Raw genomic sequence first — 14933 nt, forward strand, 5'->3', positions numbered from 1 at the left:
ATAAGGTACTGCAACTGTTACTGCAGTCTGTGTGTGAGCGAATGGGCTCACTGAAAATACAGTACTACAGTGTGTACCACTGTATATTACTGCAGTATTACTATAGTTCTACTGCTGTCAGTACTGCAGAGAGACAGATCAGTGGGTGAGGAGAGACAGACAGAGAGAGAGACAGATCAGTGAGGGGAAGAGAGACAGACAGACAGAGGGAGGAGATAATGAGCAGTGGAGGAGTGTCTGTTAGAGTCTGTTAGAGTGTTCAGTCTGCACACAGCCGCTCTCTCTCAGTCTCAGTCTCTGTCTCACTCTCTCTTTCAGTCTGTTTACCTCGCCTGTCTCTCTCTCTGTCAGGATGGACCTGTTTTGTTATGGATTATTGATTATTGTGTTTCTGCTGCAGATCGACTGTTTACACTCAGTTTACATTACTGACAACACAGGTGAGACAAACTGACACTATACTGCTACTATTACTACTACAACAACTACTACTGCTACAGCTACTACTGTATGGTACTACTAATACTACTACTGTATACTGCTACTACTGTATACTACTAATACTACTACTGTATACTGCTACTACTGTATACTACTAATACTACTACTGTATACTGCTACTACTGTATACTACTAATACTACTACTGTATACTGCTACTACTGTATACTACTAATACTACTACTGTATACTGCTACTACTGTATACTACTAATACTACTACTAATACTACTACTGTATACTGCTACTACTGTATACTACTACTACTACTACTACTAATACTACTACTGTATACTGCTACTACTGTATACTACTAATACTACTACTGTATACTGCTACTACTGTATGTACTACACTACTACTACTAATACTACTACTGTATACTGCTACTACTGTATGCTACTACTACTACTACTACTAATACTACTACTGTATCGCTACTACTGTATGGTCTACTACTCCTGTCGCTACTACTGTACTACTAATACTACTACTGTATACTGCTACTACTGTATACTACTACTACTACTACTACTAATACTACTACTGTATACTGCTACTACTGTATACTACTACTACTACTACTACTAATACTACTACTGTATACTGCTACTACTGTATACTACTACTACTACTACTAATACTACTACTGTATACTACTACTACTACTACTAATACTACTACTGTATACTACTACTACTACTACTAATACTACTACTGTATACTGCTACTACTGTATACTACTAATACTAATACTAAAACTGTATACTGCTACTACAACTACTACTATTGTATACTGCTACTACTGTATACTACTACTACTGTATGGTACTACTAATACTACTAATAATACTACTACTGTATACTGCTACTACTGTATACTACTAATACTAATACTACTACTACAACTACTACTACTGCTACTGTATACTGCTACCACTACAGCTACTACTACTACAACTACTACTACTGTATACTGCTACTATTAGTACTACTACTGCTACTGTATACTACTACTGTATACTGCTACTACAACTACTACTACTGTATGGTACTACTACTACTGCTACTGTATACTGCTACCACTACTAATACTACTACTGTATACTGCTACTAATACTACTACTTCTGTATACTACTACTTCTACTGCTACCGTTAATACTTCTACTGCTACTGCTACCATCAATACTTCTACTGCTACCGTCAAGCAGTCAATACTTCTACTGCTACCGTTAATACTTCTACTGCTACCGTTAATACTTCTACTGCTACTGCTACCATCAATACTTCTACTGCTACCGTCAAGCAGTCAATACTTCTACTGCTACCGTTAATACTTCTACTGCTACCGTTAATACTTCTACTGCTACCGTTAATACTTCTACTGCTACTGCTACCATCAATACTTCTACTGCTACCGTCAACCAGTCAATACTTCTACTGCTACCGTTAATACTTCTACTGCTACCGGTAATACTTCTACTGCTACCGTCAATACTTCTACTGCTACCGGTAATACTTCTACTGCTACCGTTAATACTTCTACTGCTACTGCTACCATCAATACTTCTACTGCTACTGTCAATACTTCTACTGCTACCATTAATACTTCTACTGCTACTGCTACCATCAATACTTCTACTGCTACGTCAATACTTCTAATGCTACCGTCAATACTTCTAATGCTACCGTCAATACTTCTACTGCTACTGTCAATATTTCTACTGCTACCGTTAATACTTCTACTGCTACCGTTAATATTTCTACTGCTACCGTCAATATTTCTGCTGCTACCATTAATACTTCTACTGCTACTCTTAATACTTCTACTGCTACCGTCAATACTTCTACTGCTACCGTCAATACTTCTACTGCTACCATTAATACTTCTACTGCTACTCCTAATACTTCTAATTGGCAGTACTAGTTCTCCTCCAGTTTGTTATTCTTCTGTGGTTGTGTGGTCCTCCAGGCTGTGACCTCTGACCTCTGCAGTGAAGGTTCATAAACAACTTGACCAATCAGTGAGCAGCTGACAGTCTCCCAGTGTTTCCAGTGTTGCCAGTAGTGTTCTTGTGGTTCCAGCAGCAGCAGATGGAAACGTTCCTCTTTTCTGATTCTGAGTCAGAAAACTTTCCTCGCCACGTTTTTCCCATAAATCTTTGTGTTTATGCGTCTCTGGCGTTTGGGGAATGTGAACCATTCAGATCATATTTCATCATATCCTGAGTGTGTGTGTGTGTGTGTGTGTGTGTGCATGAACAGTATTTCAGATGATTTAACAAGGAAAAAGGCGGCTCTCCTTCTGTCTGAGGTTAGAGAGGTCAGAGGTCACACACTGTCTGTGGTTTCTGCTGATCTGAGATCAGCCTCAGCTGCTTTTAACCCTAACCCTAACCCTATGTTTCTCAAGTTTTCAGATTTTACACTTTAAACGTGGCGTATTTATGAATCACTCTCACCAGACTGCATTCACAAGTTTAGTGAGTTAAGAGAGTTTAAAGTGAATCCAGATCTTTGAGATTATGTTCCAGTTCAAAATCCATTTGACATTTGTAACAACTGTAATAAGTAAAGATCCTCGCTTATGTCTGTGACCTGATTGTATTTGGGCTTTAAGCCCTGTAGGGACTTTTGTCGGTTTATTGTGGTCCGAGCAGCGACCACTGCAAGGCCCTGTAGTAATGCAAGGAATTATTATTTTTTAAATGTAGCCCCCAAGGCATGTTTCACCAATATGTTTGAAAGTTGGTACACACATCCAGGCGTACAAAAATGCCTCTGGGACCCATACCGAAAACCCAAAAGGCAGTTAGCCATTTTGGATTTAGTGGTACTGTTTGGCAATTTGCATGTGTTGTACTTTAACAAACTCCTTGTAGATTTATAGGTTTGTGTTTGGGTATCACTTATCATTAATGGTCTGTTACCTATATTTACGTATTTCCTGTAAAACCTGGCAGCTAGGGAGGGACTTGGTGAGGTATAGCGCCGTCTGTCACTCACAGCTCCCACTGAACAGCACGGCCATTAAGAACAATAATGATATTAATAATATTAACTTTATTTCATAATTTTTTCGTGAAATTCAATAATTTGACACTAATTGCAAAGAGAGTTAATAAAAGATCTGATTGACTCCATTTGACAACAATATTTAAATGGTAAATGGACTGTACTTATATAAATGGTAATAGTAAATGGATCTGTACTTGTGTAGCGCCTTTCTAGTCTTTCGACCACTCAGTGTGCCGTGCACTACAGCCACATTCACACACATTCACACACATTTACACATTGATGGCTGCCATGCAAGGTGCAAACTGCTCACCCGAACGGAAACTAAGCATTCACACACACTCACAAAGCGACGTGTCTTGCTCAAGAACACTTTGACATGCAGCGAGAGGAGCCAGGAGCCTTTGGATTCCAAAGCTTACCTACTATACGCAGTAGGCCTGTATCTCATCATCCTGCAGTAGAAAAGTATCCAGTTAAAACAACCAAAGAGCTAATTGAACAAGGTTCAGAGAGAATAAAACACTACACACAGCCTATTAAGTATGTATAATTGTTACAAAAATAAATACATATATAATACAGATAGACAATCTGATAAACAGTTCCCAAAAATATCAGGAAAACTCATTTCAATTTGCAATATTTATAGGAAATAATCTGCTCAAAATTCATCCAAATTACAAATTTTGTGTAGTTATTGTGTTCACTAGTTCTTAGCCACTAACCAGTTGTTATATACCATTATTGTTATGCATTGAATATAATATGAAATATCCATAAAATATATAATTTAGTCAGGGGTCACCAGTTTACTTAATGATAGAAAAGGGGTCCCTTAAAGCAAAAGGTTGGGAACCACTGCTGTAGATACTGGGAATAGGTCAGTGCTGTAGATACAGGGCATTGATCAGTGCTGTTGATACAGGACTTCGACCAATGCTGTAGATACCGGGCATAGGTCAGTGCTGTAGATAGAGGGGAGAGGTCATTTGGTTCGTATAATCGTAAATAGTAAAGTTCAGTGGAAGCCACTTATACACATTAAAATCTCAAATACTATACATGCTAAAGTCATCAAATCTGGTACACAGGTGACCTTTGGAGATGTGTTAAATGTATTAAAACACATCTTCAATAGGACCACCATGTGGTTAATTATTAAGGCGTTTCAAATTTCAGAACTTAACAAAATTAAATACATTACCCTTACGTCCTACAGAGTACATCCACTGAATTGTCCGTCACTCCATATTTTCCAAAATATGCTAAATCAACCAATTTTTGTATATATATATTTTTAATGTTTTTATTCAAATGCTATACAAATCCACACACACATTCAGGTATCAGGTTTCAAACCAGCAGCAACACACCCTGAAAGTTTAATTCAATATGAAACGTAATTTCTATCCAAGATACTTACCACTTACCTTACAGTGACATCACAATAACATCACGCTGACATCATTGACAAAAGAGGTCTCACAGGATATTTTTATTCTTTCTCAGATTCTCTCCATCAGGTTCTGTCAGAGTTCAGTGTCGTTCGTCCAATCAGGACCAACCCAGAGGGGCTCTTCCTGTTAGCCTCTGTCTCCGCCCACCACCAACCCCGGATTAAAACACACTCTGCAGAGGACACGCCCACCGACACAAGAAGAAACAAAAGACAGGCTCCCACAGACTCATCACACCAGGCCCCGCCCATAGAAACGTCACCGCCCAGCTGGAGGGGGCGGGGTTACGCAGCTGAGGAGGCGGAGCTTTTCTACAATGTGACAGTGTTCGGTCAGGAGCTCCACCTGCGGCTGCGTCCGAACTCTCGTCTCGTTGCCCCCACCGCCACCATGGAGTGGTGGGAGGAGTCAGGACACAAACACTCTCAGCCAATAGGAGACACAGGCTGCCTCTACACAGGAGAGGTGTCCAACATGGAGGACACGGCGGTTGCCATCAGCAACTGTGACGGTCTGGTAGGTGTCGCTGTTGAGGTGTTATTCCTGTGTGTTTGGGGTCCTGAGCGATACGGGAGAATCACTAATACTGTATATAAGAGACCAGACTCACATTCAACTGCCCACAGTTACGATCCTGTAGCTAATGTAACTGTGAACGATACACCTTATAGGTTAGCCGGCCAGTCAACACGACTGGTTGACGTAGTAAAATACGGTCAGCTAGCTTCATCCAGCTTTTACCTCGACAACATTATTCAGCGTCTCTTAACGGATTTATGAAACCAAACAATCAGAACACGTATTTTAGGAAGCACAAAAATCATTTAAGACACCAGTTTCTTCATCATCCTCTGTGAGGAAGATGCTGATGGAGGCAGATGTTGGTTTGTTTTCAGCCTCCTGACTTTCCGTAGCTCTGACCTGAGAGCAGCTGGAAGCACAGAGAGTTTAACAGTGAGCTCAGTCCTTGTTACCGCAAAACATGTCATTTTAACTTTTGACTTTTTATATAAATATATTTCTATATTAATAAAATATAGATGTTCAGTGTAAACGTTGAGTTAAAGTCAGCAGAGGACCAGAGGAGAAACAAATCGAGTTCTGTGAGACAGAAATGATTTCAGGCTGCAGACTCAAACCGAACACTGTAAAACATGAAGAGCTGAAGCTGCTGCCACCGTCCGACTGCTGCCCGACTGCTGCCTGACCGCTGCCTGCCTGACTGCAACTGACTGCGACTGACTGCTGCCTGACTATTACTGACTGCTGCCTGACTGCGACTGACTGCTGCCTGCCTGACCGCTGCCTGACTGTTACTGACTGCTGCCTGACAGCAACTGACTGCTGGCTGCCTACTGCTGCCTGCCTGACCGCTGCCTGCCTGACTGCAACTGACTGCGACTGACTGCTGCCTGACTGTTACTGACTGCTGCCTGCCTGACCGCTGCCTGACTGTTACTGACTGCTGCCTGACAGCAACTGACTGCTGGCTGCCTACTGCTGCCTGCCTGACCGCTGCCTGACTGCGACTGACTGCTGCCTGCCTGACTGCTGCCTGACTGTTACTGACTGCTGCCTGCCTGACCGCTGCCTGCCTATTACTGACTGCTGCCTGACTGCGACTGACTGCTGCCTGCCTGACCACTGCCTGACTGTTACTGACTGCAACTGACTGCTGCCTGCCTGACCGCTGCCTGACTGTTACTGACCGCTGCCTGACTGTTACTGACTGCTGCCTGCCTGACCGCTGCCTGCCTGTTACTGACTGCTGCCTGACTGCGACTGACTGCTGCCTGCCTGACCGCTGCCTGACTGTTACTGACCGCTGCCTGACTGTTACTGACTGCTGCCTGCCTGACCGCTGCCTGCCTGTTACTGACTGCTGCCTGACTGCGACTGACTGCTGCCTGCCTGACTGCTGCCTGCCTGACTGTTACTGACTGCGACTCACTGCTGTCTGCCTGACCGCTGCCTGACTGTTACTGACTGCTGTCTGCCTGACCGCTGCCTGACTGTTACTGACTGCTGCCTGCCTGACCGCTGCCTGACTGTTACTGACTGCGACTGACTGCTGTCTGCCTGACTGCTGCCTGACTGTTACTGACTGCTGCCTGCCTGACCGCTGCCTGCCTGTTACTGACTGCTGCCTGACTGCTGCCTGCCTGACCGCTGCCTGACTGTTACTGACTGCGACTGACTGCTGCCTGCCTGACCGCTGCCTGACTGTTACTGACTGCTGTCTGCCTGACCGCTGCCTGACTGTTACTGACTGCTGCCTGCCTGACCGCTGCCTGACTGTTACTGACTGCTGCCTGACTGCAACTGACTGCTGCCTGCCTGACCGCTGCCTGACTGTTACTGACTGCGACTGACTGCTGTCTGCCTGACCGATGCCTGACTGTTACTGACTGCTGTCTGCCTGACCGCTGCCTGACTGTTACTGACTGCTGCCTGCCTGACCGCTGCCTGCCTGTTACTGACTGCGACTGACTGCTGCCTGCCTGACCGCTGCCTGACTGTTACTGACTGCGACTGACTGCTGCCTGCCTGACCGCTGCCTGACTGTTACTGACTGCTGCCTGCCTGACCGCTGCTTGACTGTTACTGACTGCTGCCTGACTACGACTGACTGCTGCCTGCCTGACCGCTGCCTGCCTGACCGCTGCCTGACTGTTACTGACTGCTGCCTGACTGTGACTGACTGTAGCTTCACTTCTTACAGCGCACGCTGATTGAAGCCAGATGTGAAGAAAGATGAGAGGCGTTTAAAGACAGAAAGAACAGGAGGAAAGGGAGCAGGGGGAAAGAAAGGAGGAATATTTTCCTGCTGCTGTAACTTAAAGCAACAGCAACACATTTTATCTGCAGGTGGACAAAATAACAGGAACACATGAACACAACAAATACATCAGTCAGTTTGATTCAGAAACTGCTGATTCCACCAACCAATGAAACCAATGAAAACACACCAATCTATATTATATTAATTATTGTTACACGCTTTAATACATTGTCATCAACAACTTTAATAATGCTGACTCAGTCTTTAATAATGCTGACTCAGTCATTAATAATGCTGACTCAGACATTAATAATGCTGACTCAGACATTAATAATGCTGACTCAGTCTTTAATAATGCTGACTCAGACTTTAATAATGCTGACTCAAACAATAATAATGCTGACTCAGACTGTAGATTAAACAGCTCTCTGTGTCTCCAGGCCGGGATGATCCGGATGGGTCAGGAGGAGTTTTTCATCGAGCCGTTGGATCAAAGGAGGACAGGAGAAGAAGATGAAGATGAAGATGAGGAGGAAGGAGGACGGCAACACATTGTTTATCGTTCTTCAGCCATCATCAAGAAACAACTGGCTGTCAATCAAACTGCTGATGACTTCCTCCGAGGTGAGAAAACACAAACATCAATAACAACAAAACAGGAAGTGTGATGAGGTGGTGAAGCAGCGTGGGATCATGGGAGTTGTTGTCTTCACCACCATTGGCGTCATTGCAGTCAGCTTCTCCCGGTTAGGATTCCTTCAGTGTTCATGGTTCAGGAGGTTTCTACCGGGAGCCCAATGATCCACAGAGGTCTCCTCCTCTCCAACACAAACAGACCCGCTGATTAAAACCACTAAACACACTGAATAAAGCAGTTCCACCTTAAACACACTGAATAAAGCAGTTCCACCTTAAACACACTGAATAAAGCAGTTCCTCCTTAACAATCACTGCTTCTCCCACGCTGTTGGACAGACAAAGGACGTCCCGGAGGGGCTGCGAGCCGAGCTGCTGCTAACGTTAGCTCAGCTTGTTTCTCTGATAACTTAAGATCCAGACGTCCGATGACTAAAATCCTTCATCCGGTTCAAATCTAGAGTTAAAAAGCACCAAGATCTAAACAGTGGATGGTAAACAGTCAGTGTGACAGCTTCTGATTATTGATTATTGATTGAATCAACTCCATATAGAACATTGCTTTAGAGTTTATACACTGATTATAGATTATTGATTATTGATTTAATCAGTGAGATGAAAAATCATTCTTTTGACCATATTCTGGATATTCAGGTACAATTTGAAGAAACTCTGGAATGGAAACTGATTAATGTCAATCAATCACTATCAGTAGAATCATAATCAGTACTTATAGCAATTCAATTCAATTCAATTCAATTCAATTTTATTTGTATAGCGCCAATTCATAACAGAAGTTATCTCAGGACACTTTTCAAATAGAGCAGGTCTAGACCGAACTCTTTAACATTAATTACAGAGACCCAACAGTACCACCATGAGCAAGCACTTGGCGACAAGGGCAAGGAAACACTGCCTGTTAAAAGGCAGAAACCTAGGACAGATCCTCCGGCTCTAGGTGGGTGGTCGTCTGTCTCGACCAGTTGGGGTGAGAGAGAGAGAGAGAGAGAGAGAGAGAGAGAGGCAGAGAGAGAGAGAGCGAGAGACAGACAGACAGACAGGTGCACAGCAACAACAGTATTGGCAATGGCAGTCAAGCAGGACCATGGCAGGAGGCTCCACCAGGATCCATGAGAACCTGCGAGACGAGAAAGCACAAGAACTCCGGGGAAGAAGTGGAGTTAGTAACATGCATTAATGGAACATGAATGAGTGCAGAAAGAGAGAGGAAGAGCACACACACACTCTTCAGGACACACAAATCATATGATAAACAACTGTTTTTTAACAGTGTAACTCTTTCATAATATCTGCTGTGTTGTTTCTGCAGAAGGAACGAATCAAACTGAAAACACAGAAATTGTTCCAGGAAACTTGGCAGCTTCACACACACACACACACACACACACACACATAGCCAGCTGCAACGTGGCAGTCCGAGGTTCAGAGTCTCTGAGGTTTTGGAGGTTTTGGAGGTTTTGGACTCAGAGTTGACAGATAGTTCAGCTTCTGAAATCTGTTTGTCTTCAAAGCCGCGTCAGCCAATGAGGAGCGAGTTTCCTTTCACCTCAGTTAAACTTGTCCGGAGCCTCCGGCAGCACAGTGTGACCTCACAGCGTCTGTTTCTGATCACTGATGTCATTTCCTTCACAACAGATTCAACAGATGTTTCATAAAATCCTAAAATAAACAGGATTTATTTTTCAAACTCAAAACAACGAGTGGATCTCAGCAAAACAACATTTGTGTCAGTTGTTCCAGTTGTTCCTTATATAAGGGACCTACAGTCAATAAATATATATTTATATATATTTACACACATAAAAAAAGCACATATTTAACCTCAAGACGCAATGAAAGCTGCCCTTAAAACCCTTCAAAAGTACATATCTAGTCATATTGTACCTCTAACAGAAAATAGAAGAAATACGTTAATTCAATCATTCTGTCTTTTAAACACAACTTTATTATCACTGTACAAACACACAACTTTATTATCACTGTACAAACACACAACTTTATTATCACTGTACAAACACACAACTTTATTATCACTGTACAAACACACAACTTTATTATCACTGTACAAACACAACTTTATTAACACTGTACAAACACAACTTTATTAACACTGTACAAACACAACTTTATTAACACTGTACAAACACAACTTTATTAACACTGTACAAACACAACTTTATTATCACTATACAAACACACAACTTTATTATCACTGTACAAACACACAACTTTATTATCACTATACAAACACACAACTTTATTAACACTGTACAAACACACAGCTTTATTATCACTATACAAACACACAACTTTATTAACACTGTACAAACACACAACTTTATTATCACTATACAAACACACAACTTTATTAACACTGTACAAACACACAACTTTATTATTACTGTACAAACACACAACTTTATTATCACTATACAAACACACAACTTTATTAACACTGTACAAACACACAACTTTATTATTACTGTACAAACACACAACTTTATTATCACTATACAAACACACAACTTTATTAACACTGTACAGACACACAACTTCTTAACACTGTACAGACACACAACTTTATTATCACTGTACAAACACAACTTTATTAACACTGTACAAACACACAACTTTATTATCACTATACAAACACACAACTTTATTAACACTGTACAAACACACAACTTTATTATCACTATACAAACACACAACTTTATTATCACTGTACAAACACAACTTTATTAACACTGTACAAACACACAACTTTATCAGTGATTTTGATGAAACTGGATCATATTTCATAGAGAGATTATTCACTGGTTTTTCCTCTGACGTCTTTTGGCTGATCTGTCTCAACTTCGCTAACTAATGTAGCTGCCGTTAGCTAACTGCTAATGTAGCTGCTGTTAGCTAACTGCTCATGTAGCTGCCATTAGTGGTCTACGGAACCGGGCTAAGCAGCCTCCCAGTGAACACAGTCAGACAGGGACCAGTTTTGATATGTACATAATGAATGCATGCAGCCATGAGCAATAAATCCCAGGTTGCTGTTGTTGGGATGATAATCTTGCTGTGGGTTCCACTTTGTAAATAAAGTTGTTTGGGGTTTTCTTACATTTCAGCAGTTGTTGGATGTGAAACTTGAGACCAGCAGAGTTGCTGTCGTTGAAAGCATCATTACACAGTGAGCCATAATCACATCAGAGCAACAGAAACTGTACTTGTGGTACATGTTTGTATTAGTCAGCAGTACACTGACCTGCATGTTTAATCTCAATAAAAACATCTTGAACATCAGACGTCGGCTCTGGTCTATGTCACAGTAAACACTCCCTCCTGCAGGGTTAATGTTTGCTCTCACAGGACGGGAGGTTTCTCAGTCGGGCTGTAGTGGTAAGACGAGGAGTAAACACTGTCTTACTCTATCACAGCATATAGCGGTTGACACAGATGGAAAGATCCCCATTCTCTATCTTAAAAACAATCTTAAATCCTATAATCTGTATTATTATAGAAAGTAGTTTATTTCAATTAAAGTTGCATCAACAGGCAGTTTTTCCTTGCCCTTGTCGCCAAGGTCTTGCTCATGGTGGTACTGTTGGGTCTCTGTAATTAATGTTTTAAAGAGTTCGGTCTAGACCTGCTCTATTTGAAAAGTGTCCTGAGATAACTTCTGTTATGAATTGGCGCTATACAAATAAAATTGAATTGAATTGAATTGAATCGCAGAGAGTCACTTGAGAGTCACCGATGTAAAACAACAAGAATACACCTGTGTGTGTAAAAATGACTTACTAAGATTTTTCTTTTACTGGTCTGCAGGTCCTCTTTTAGGTTCTCTAAACCTGATCCAGAATGTGTTGTGGTCAAGATCTGGCTCAGCTCGACGACGGCGCTACATTGAAGAGGCTGAACTATTTAACATCGAGGTTAATTAACTATTTAAGACAGAGGTCGATGAAGTGTTGTTGACGTTGATGAAGTATTGGATGTAGAGTTGGATAAACGTGGTAATCTCTCCTCCTGCTCTTTTCTCCTCCTCCAGGTTTTGTTAGCTGTGGATTATTCTGTTCTTCTTTTCCACGGCCGAGACCACATTCAGAAATATCTTCTGACTCTCATGAACATAGTAAGTAAAATCATGAACTCAGATGTTTAATTCAGTGTTAAATAGAGATGATGTTAGTGTTGAGTCCTGTTGGTGGACTGCTGCCCAAATAAACTCAAAGAGGATCATCTCAAAATCTGCAAGATCAAACTCATGACCCTCCAGAATCCATGTGAGAGTGAGGTTTGACATTCTTTGGTCCAGATCCCTTGTATGTCCCTTGTATGAGGTTTCCCAGCTTTCCCTCAACATAAACAGGCTGAAACTATTTTTAACTTTTTTTAAAATGGGAACTACCAACTGCAAGTCAATGGGCACTGTAGACCAAGACAGCCCAACAATATTGAGAGTCTCTCAGGGTGAATATAATCCTCTCTGGCATGTTGCCATTGCATTTTCACAACCCCAGTGACCAGAACCGGAGAGGTGCAGGACACACAGAATCTGCTGAGGACGCATCAGGATCCACCAGACTACTAGCGAGTTGGACGGTGCTTGTTTTTTCATCTGCCGCTTTCTGGAGGCAGGCCCAGAAACTGACAGTAGACAAAATGTGTTTGTGAACAGATTTGAGGAGATAAATAGTCAACAACAGAATCTGGATCCATATCTGATCAGCACTGCCTAGTTTGACAGTTTGATCTGAGTTTGGTGCGTTAAGCTGGACGGACTCACTGAGAATGAGCTGTCAATCAAAAGGTAGCCCCGCCCTAAAGCATACCCTGCTTTATGGTCTGTTTTACTCTTTATGGGACCATCAGTTACTAAATGAACATCATGCTGTATGGAAGAAGACTGAAACTAGAGACTGAGACCAGAAACTCATCAGGAAACTGTTTAGTGTGCCAGAGCCTTGAATTTCCCTCGGGATAAATAAAGTATCTATCTATCTATCTATCTAGAGTTATGTCTCACTAAATGTTTGGGTTAACTTGAGTTTGTGGAGAGCTTAACGTATTTTGGCAGCCTTATCAGCAACACTGTGACACAGAAGGACATTGTTCCCCCAGGAGAGATTCCCATGGTGGAGGGGAGGTTGTATGTCACTCTACAACATCCTAGATCCACATTTTTAACATATATTCATCAAAATTTGTTTGGTTTGTTCTGTACACATTTCACATCTGTTTGCTCTGGGAAAGAGATTCTTCCTCTGAGGTTCTTCCTGAGGTTTCTACCACCTTTTACCCTGTTAAAAGGAGTTTTGGGGGAGTTTTCCTTCTCTACCTGAATCAAGGTTGTAAGGCCAGAGGGTGTTCAACCCGCTGAGACAAATTGTGTTTTTTGGGCTATATAAATAAAATCTGACTCATCATCATCAGGATGTCCAAGCAATGCAGCCTAAAACCATAGTTCCTTCTACTGTTGATCTGATCCCTACCCTGAGTATCTTGAGCTTCAATAACAAAGAAGCACTAACATAGCCAGAGTCTGTTGGTATGACTGTTGGGTCCACAGTCCAGTCCATCTGATCTTCCACCTTGAATTGCAGTTCAGCTGAAATCACAGTGGACCATTGATCCTCTTTTCTCTGGGGTTAGCCTGCAGGCAGTCAGAGCCCATGGGTCAAAGGTCAAGTCTGGATCCAACCCTAACTTGCCTCCTCTGGACTAGTTCAATGAACTGCTCTTTGTCTGGTCTTTCATATGGAACCAGTTTAACATGGTGACCTTACCATGAACTGGTTCTGGACACAGCACAACAGGAAACCCCTCCACTACAATACTGTGGTTAAGTACTAGAAGGTTAATCTCGATTTCTGAAAAGAACGCGTTCTTACAGCACCTCTCTCTGTCTGTTCCAGGTTAATGAGATCTATCAGGACCATTCTCTGGGCGCCAACATCAACGTTGTTCTGGTCAGAATCATCATGTTGTCGCCAGCAAAGGTATTAAACTGTGACTCTGTTTCAAAGCTACTGAAGGTTTCTGGTCAGGGAACTTCACTGTGTGAATGAACTAAAGTTGTTTTTGTGTGTTGTATTTGTCCTCAGGGAAGAGATTTTCAGTAAATGGTGTGTAAACTTTAGCTGGGCTCATCTACTGCACTGTGTTGTTATAGCTCAGTTTTTGGTTTTCAGTTTAAGCCAATTAATTAGCCAAGCCAACAGTTCATTTTTGTGTAGCGTGAGGATCTGTGCCACTTTGACAAGAACCACATTGTAATGGGCGACTGGGTCAGAACATCTCCAAACCGGCAGTTCTTGTGGGGTGTTCCCGGTCTGCAGTGTTTAAGTCCCCCAAGGCTTAATTTTATTCATTTTCTGTCAACAAACAGCGTAAACAAACTATAGCTAGCTAATGGTTAGCTGTTGACGAGTTGGGGAATGCATGGGAAAATGTAGCTTGTGTGGACAGTAATACATTATACTTGCGTTTCAGTGGGTTATTTAAAAAAGTAGTATTTGT

General features: G+C 42.1%; 1 protein-coding gene and 2 long non-coding RNA genes across 3 annotated transcripts in view; 1 reads left to right on the forward strand and 2 right to left on the reverse strand.

The window, feature by feature from the left end:
* LOC127360438 (uncharacterized) overlaps window positions 1-14933 on the reverse strand; it is a 28955-nt gene that overhangs the window by 9129 nt on the left and 4893 nt on the right. The gene's annotated exons all lie outside the window — the stretch shown is intronic.
* The window catches only part of LOC127360379 (A disintegrin and metalloproteinase with thrombospondin motifs 2), a 35443-nt gene continuing 20767 nt past the window's right edge, over window positions 258-14933 (forward strand). Inside the window, exons 1-6 of the mRNA XM_051394772.1 lie at window positions 258-440; window positions 5031-5494; window positions 8201-8384; window positions 12240-12346; window positions 12463-12546; window positions 14330-14413. Coding sequence (XP_051250732.1) covers window positions 353-440; window positions 5031-5494; window positions 8201-8384; window positions 12240-12346; window positions 12463-12546; window positions 14330-14413 — 1011 coding nt within the window. The 5' untranslated portion in view covers window positions 258-352. The remainder of the gene's footprint in view (window positions 441-5030; window positions 5495-8200; window positions 8385-12239; window positions 12347-12462; window positions 12547-14329; window positions 14414-14933) is intronic.
* LOC127360431 (uncharacterized) lies at window positions 10427-11149 on the reverse strand. The gene is made up of 2 exons (XR_007883739.1): window positions 11100-11149; window positions 10427-10591 (listed from the first exon to the last, which is right to left on the reverse strand). It is a non-coding gene; the product is annotated as an uncharacterized LOC127360431 (long non-coding RNA).

The sequence above is a fragment of the Dicentrarchus labrax genome, unplaced genomic scaffold, assembly GCF_905237075.1.
Source record: "Dicentrarchus labrax unplaced genomic scaffold, dlabrax2021, whole genome shotgun sequence".
In the NCBI taxonomy this organism is placed as follows: domain Eukaryota; kingdom Metazoa; phylum Chordata; class Actinopteri; family Moronidae; genus Dicentrarchus; species Dicentrarchus labrax.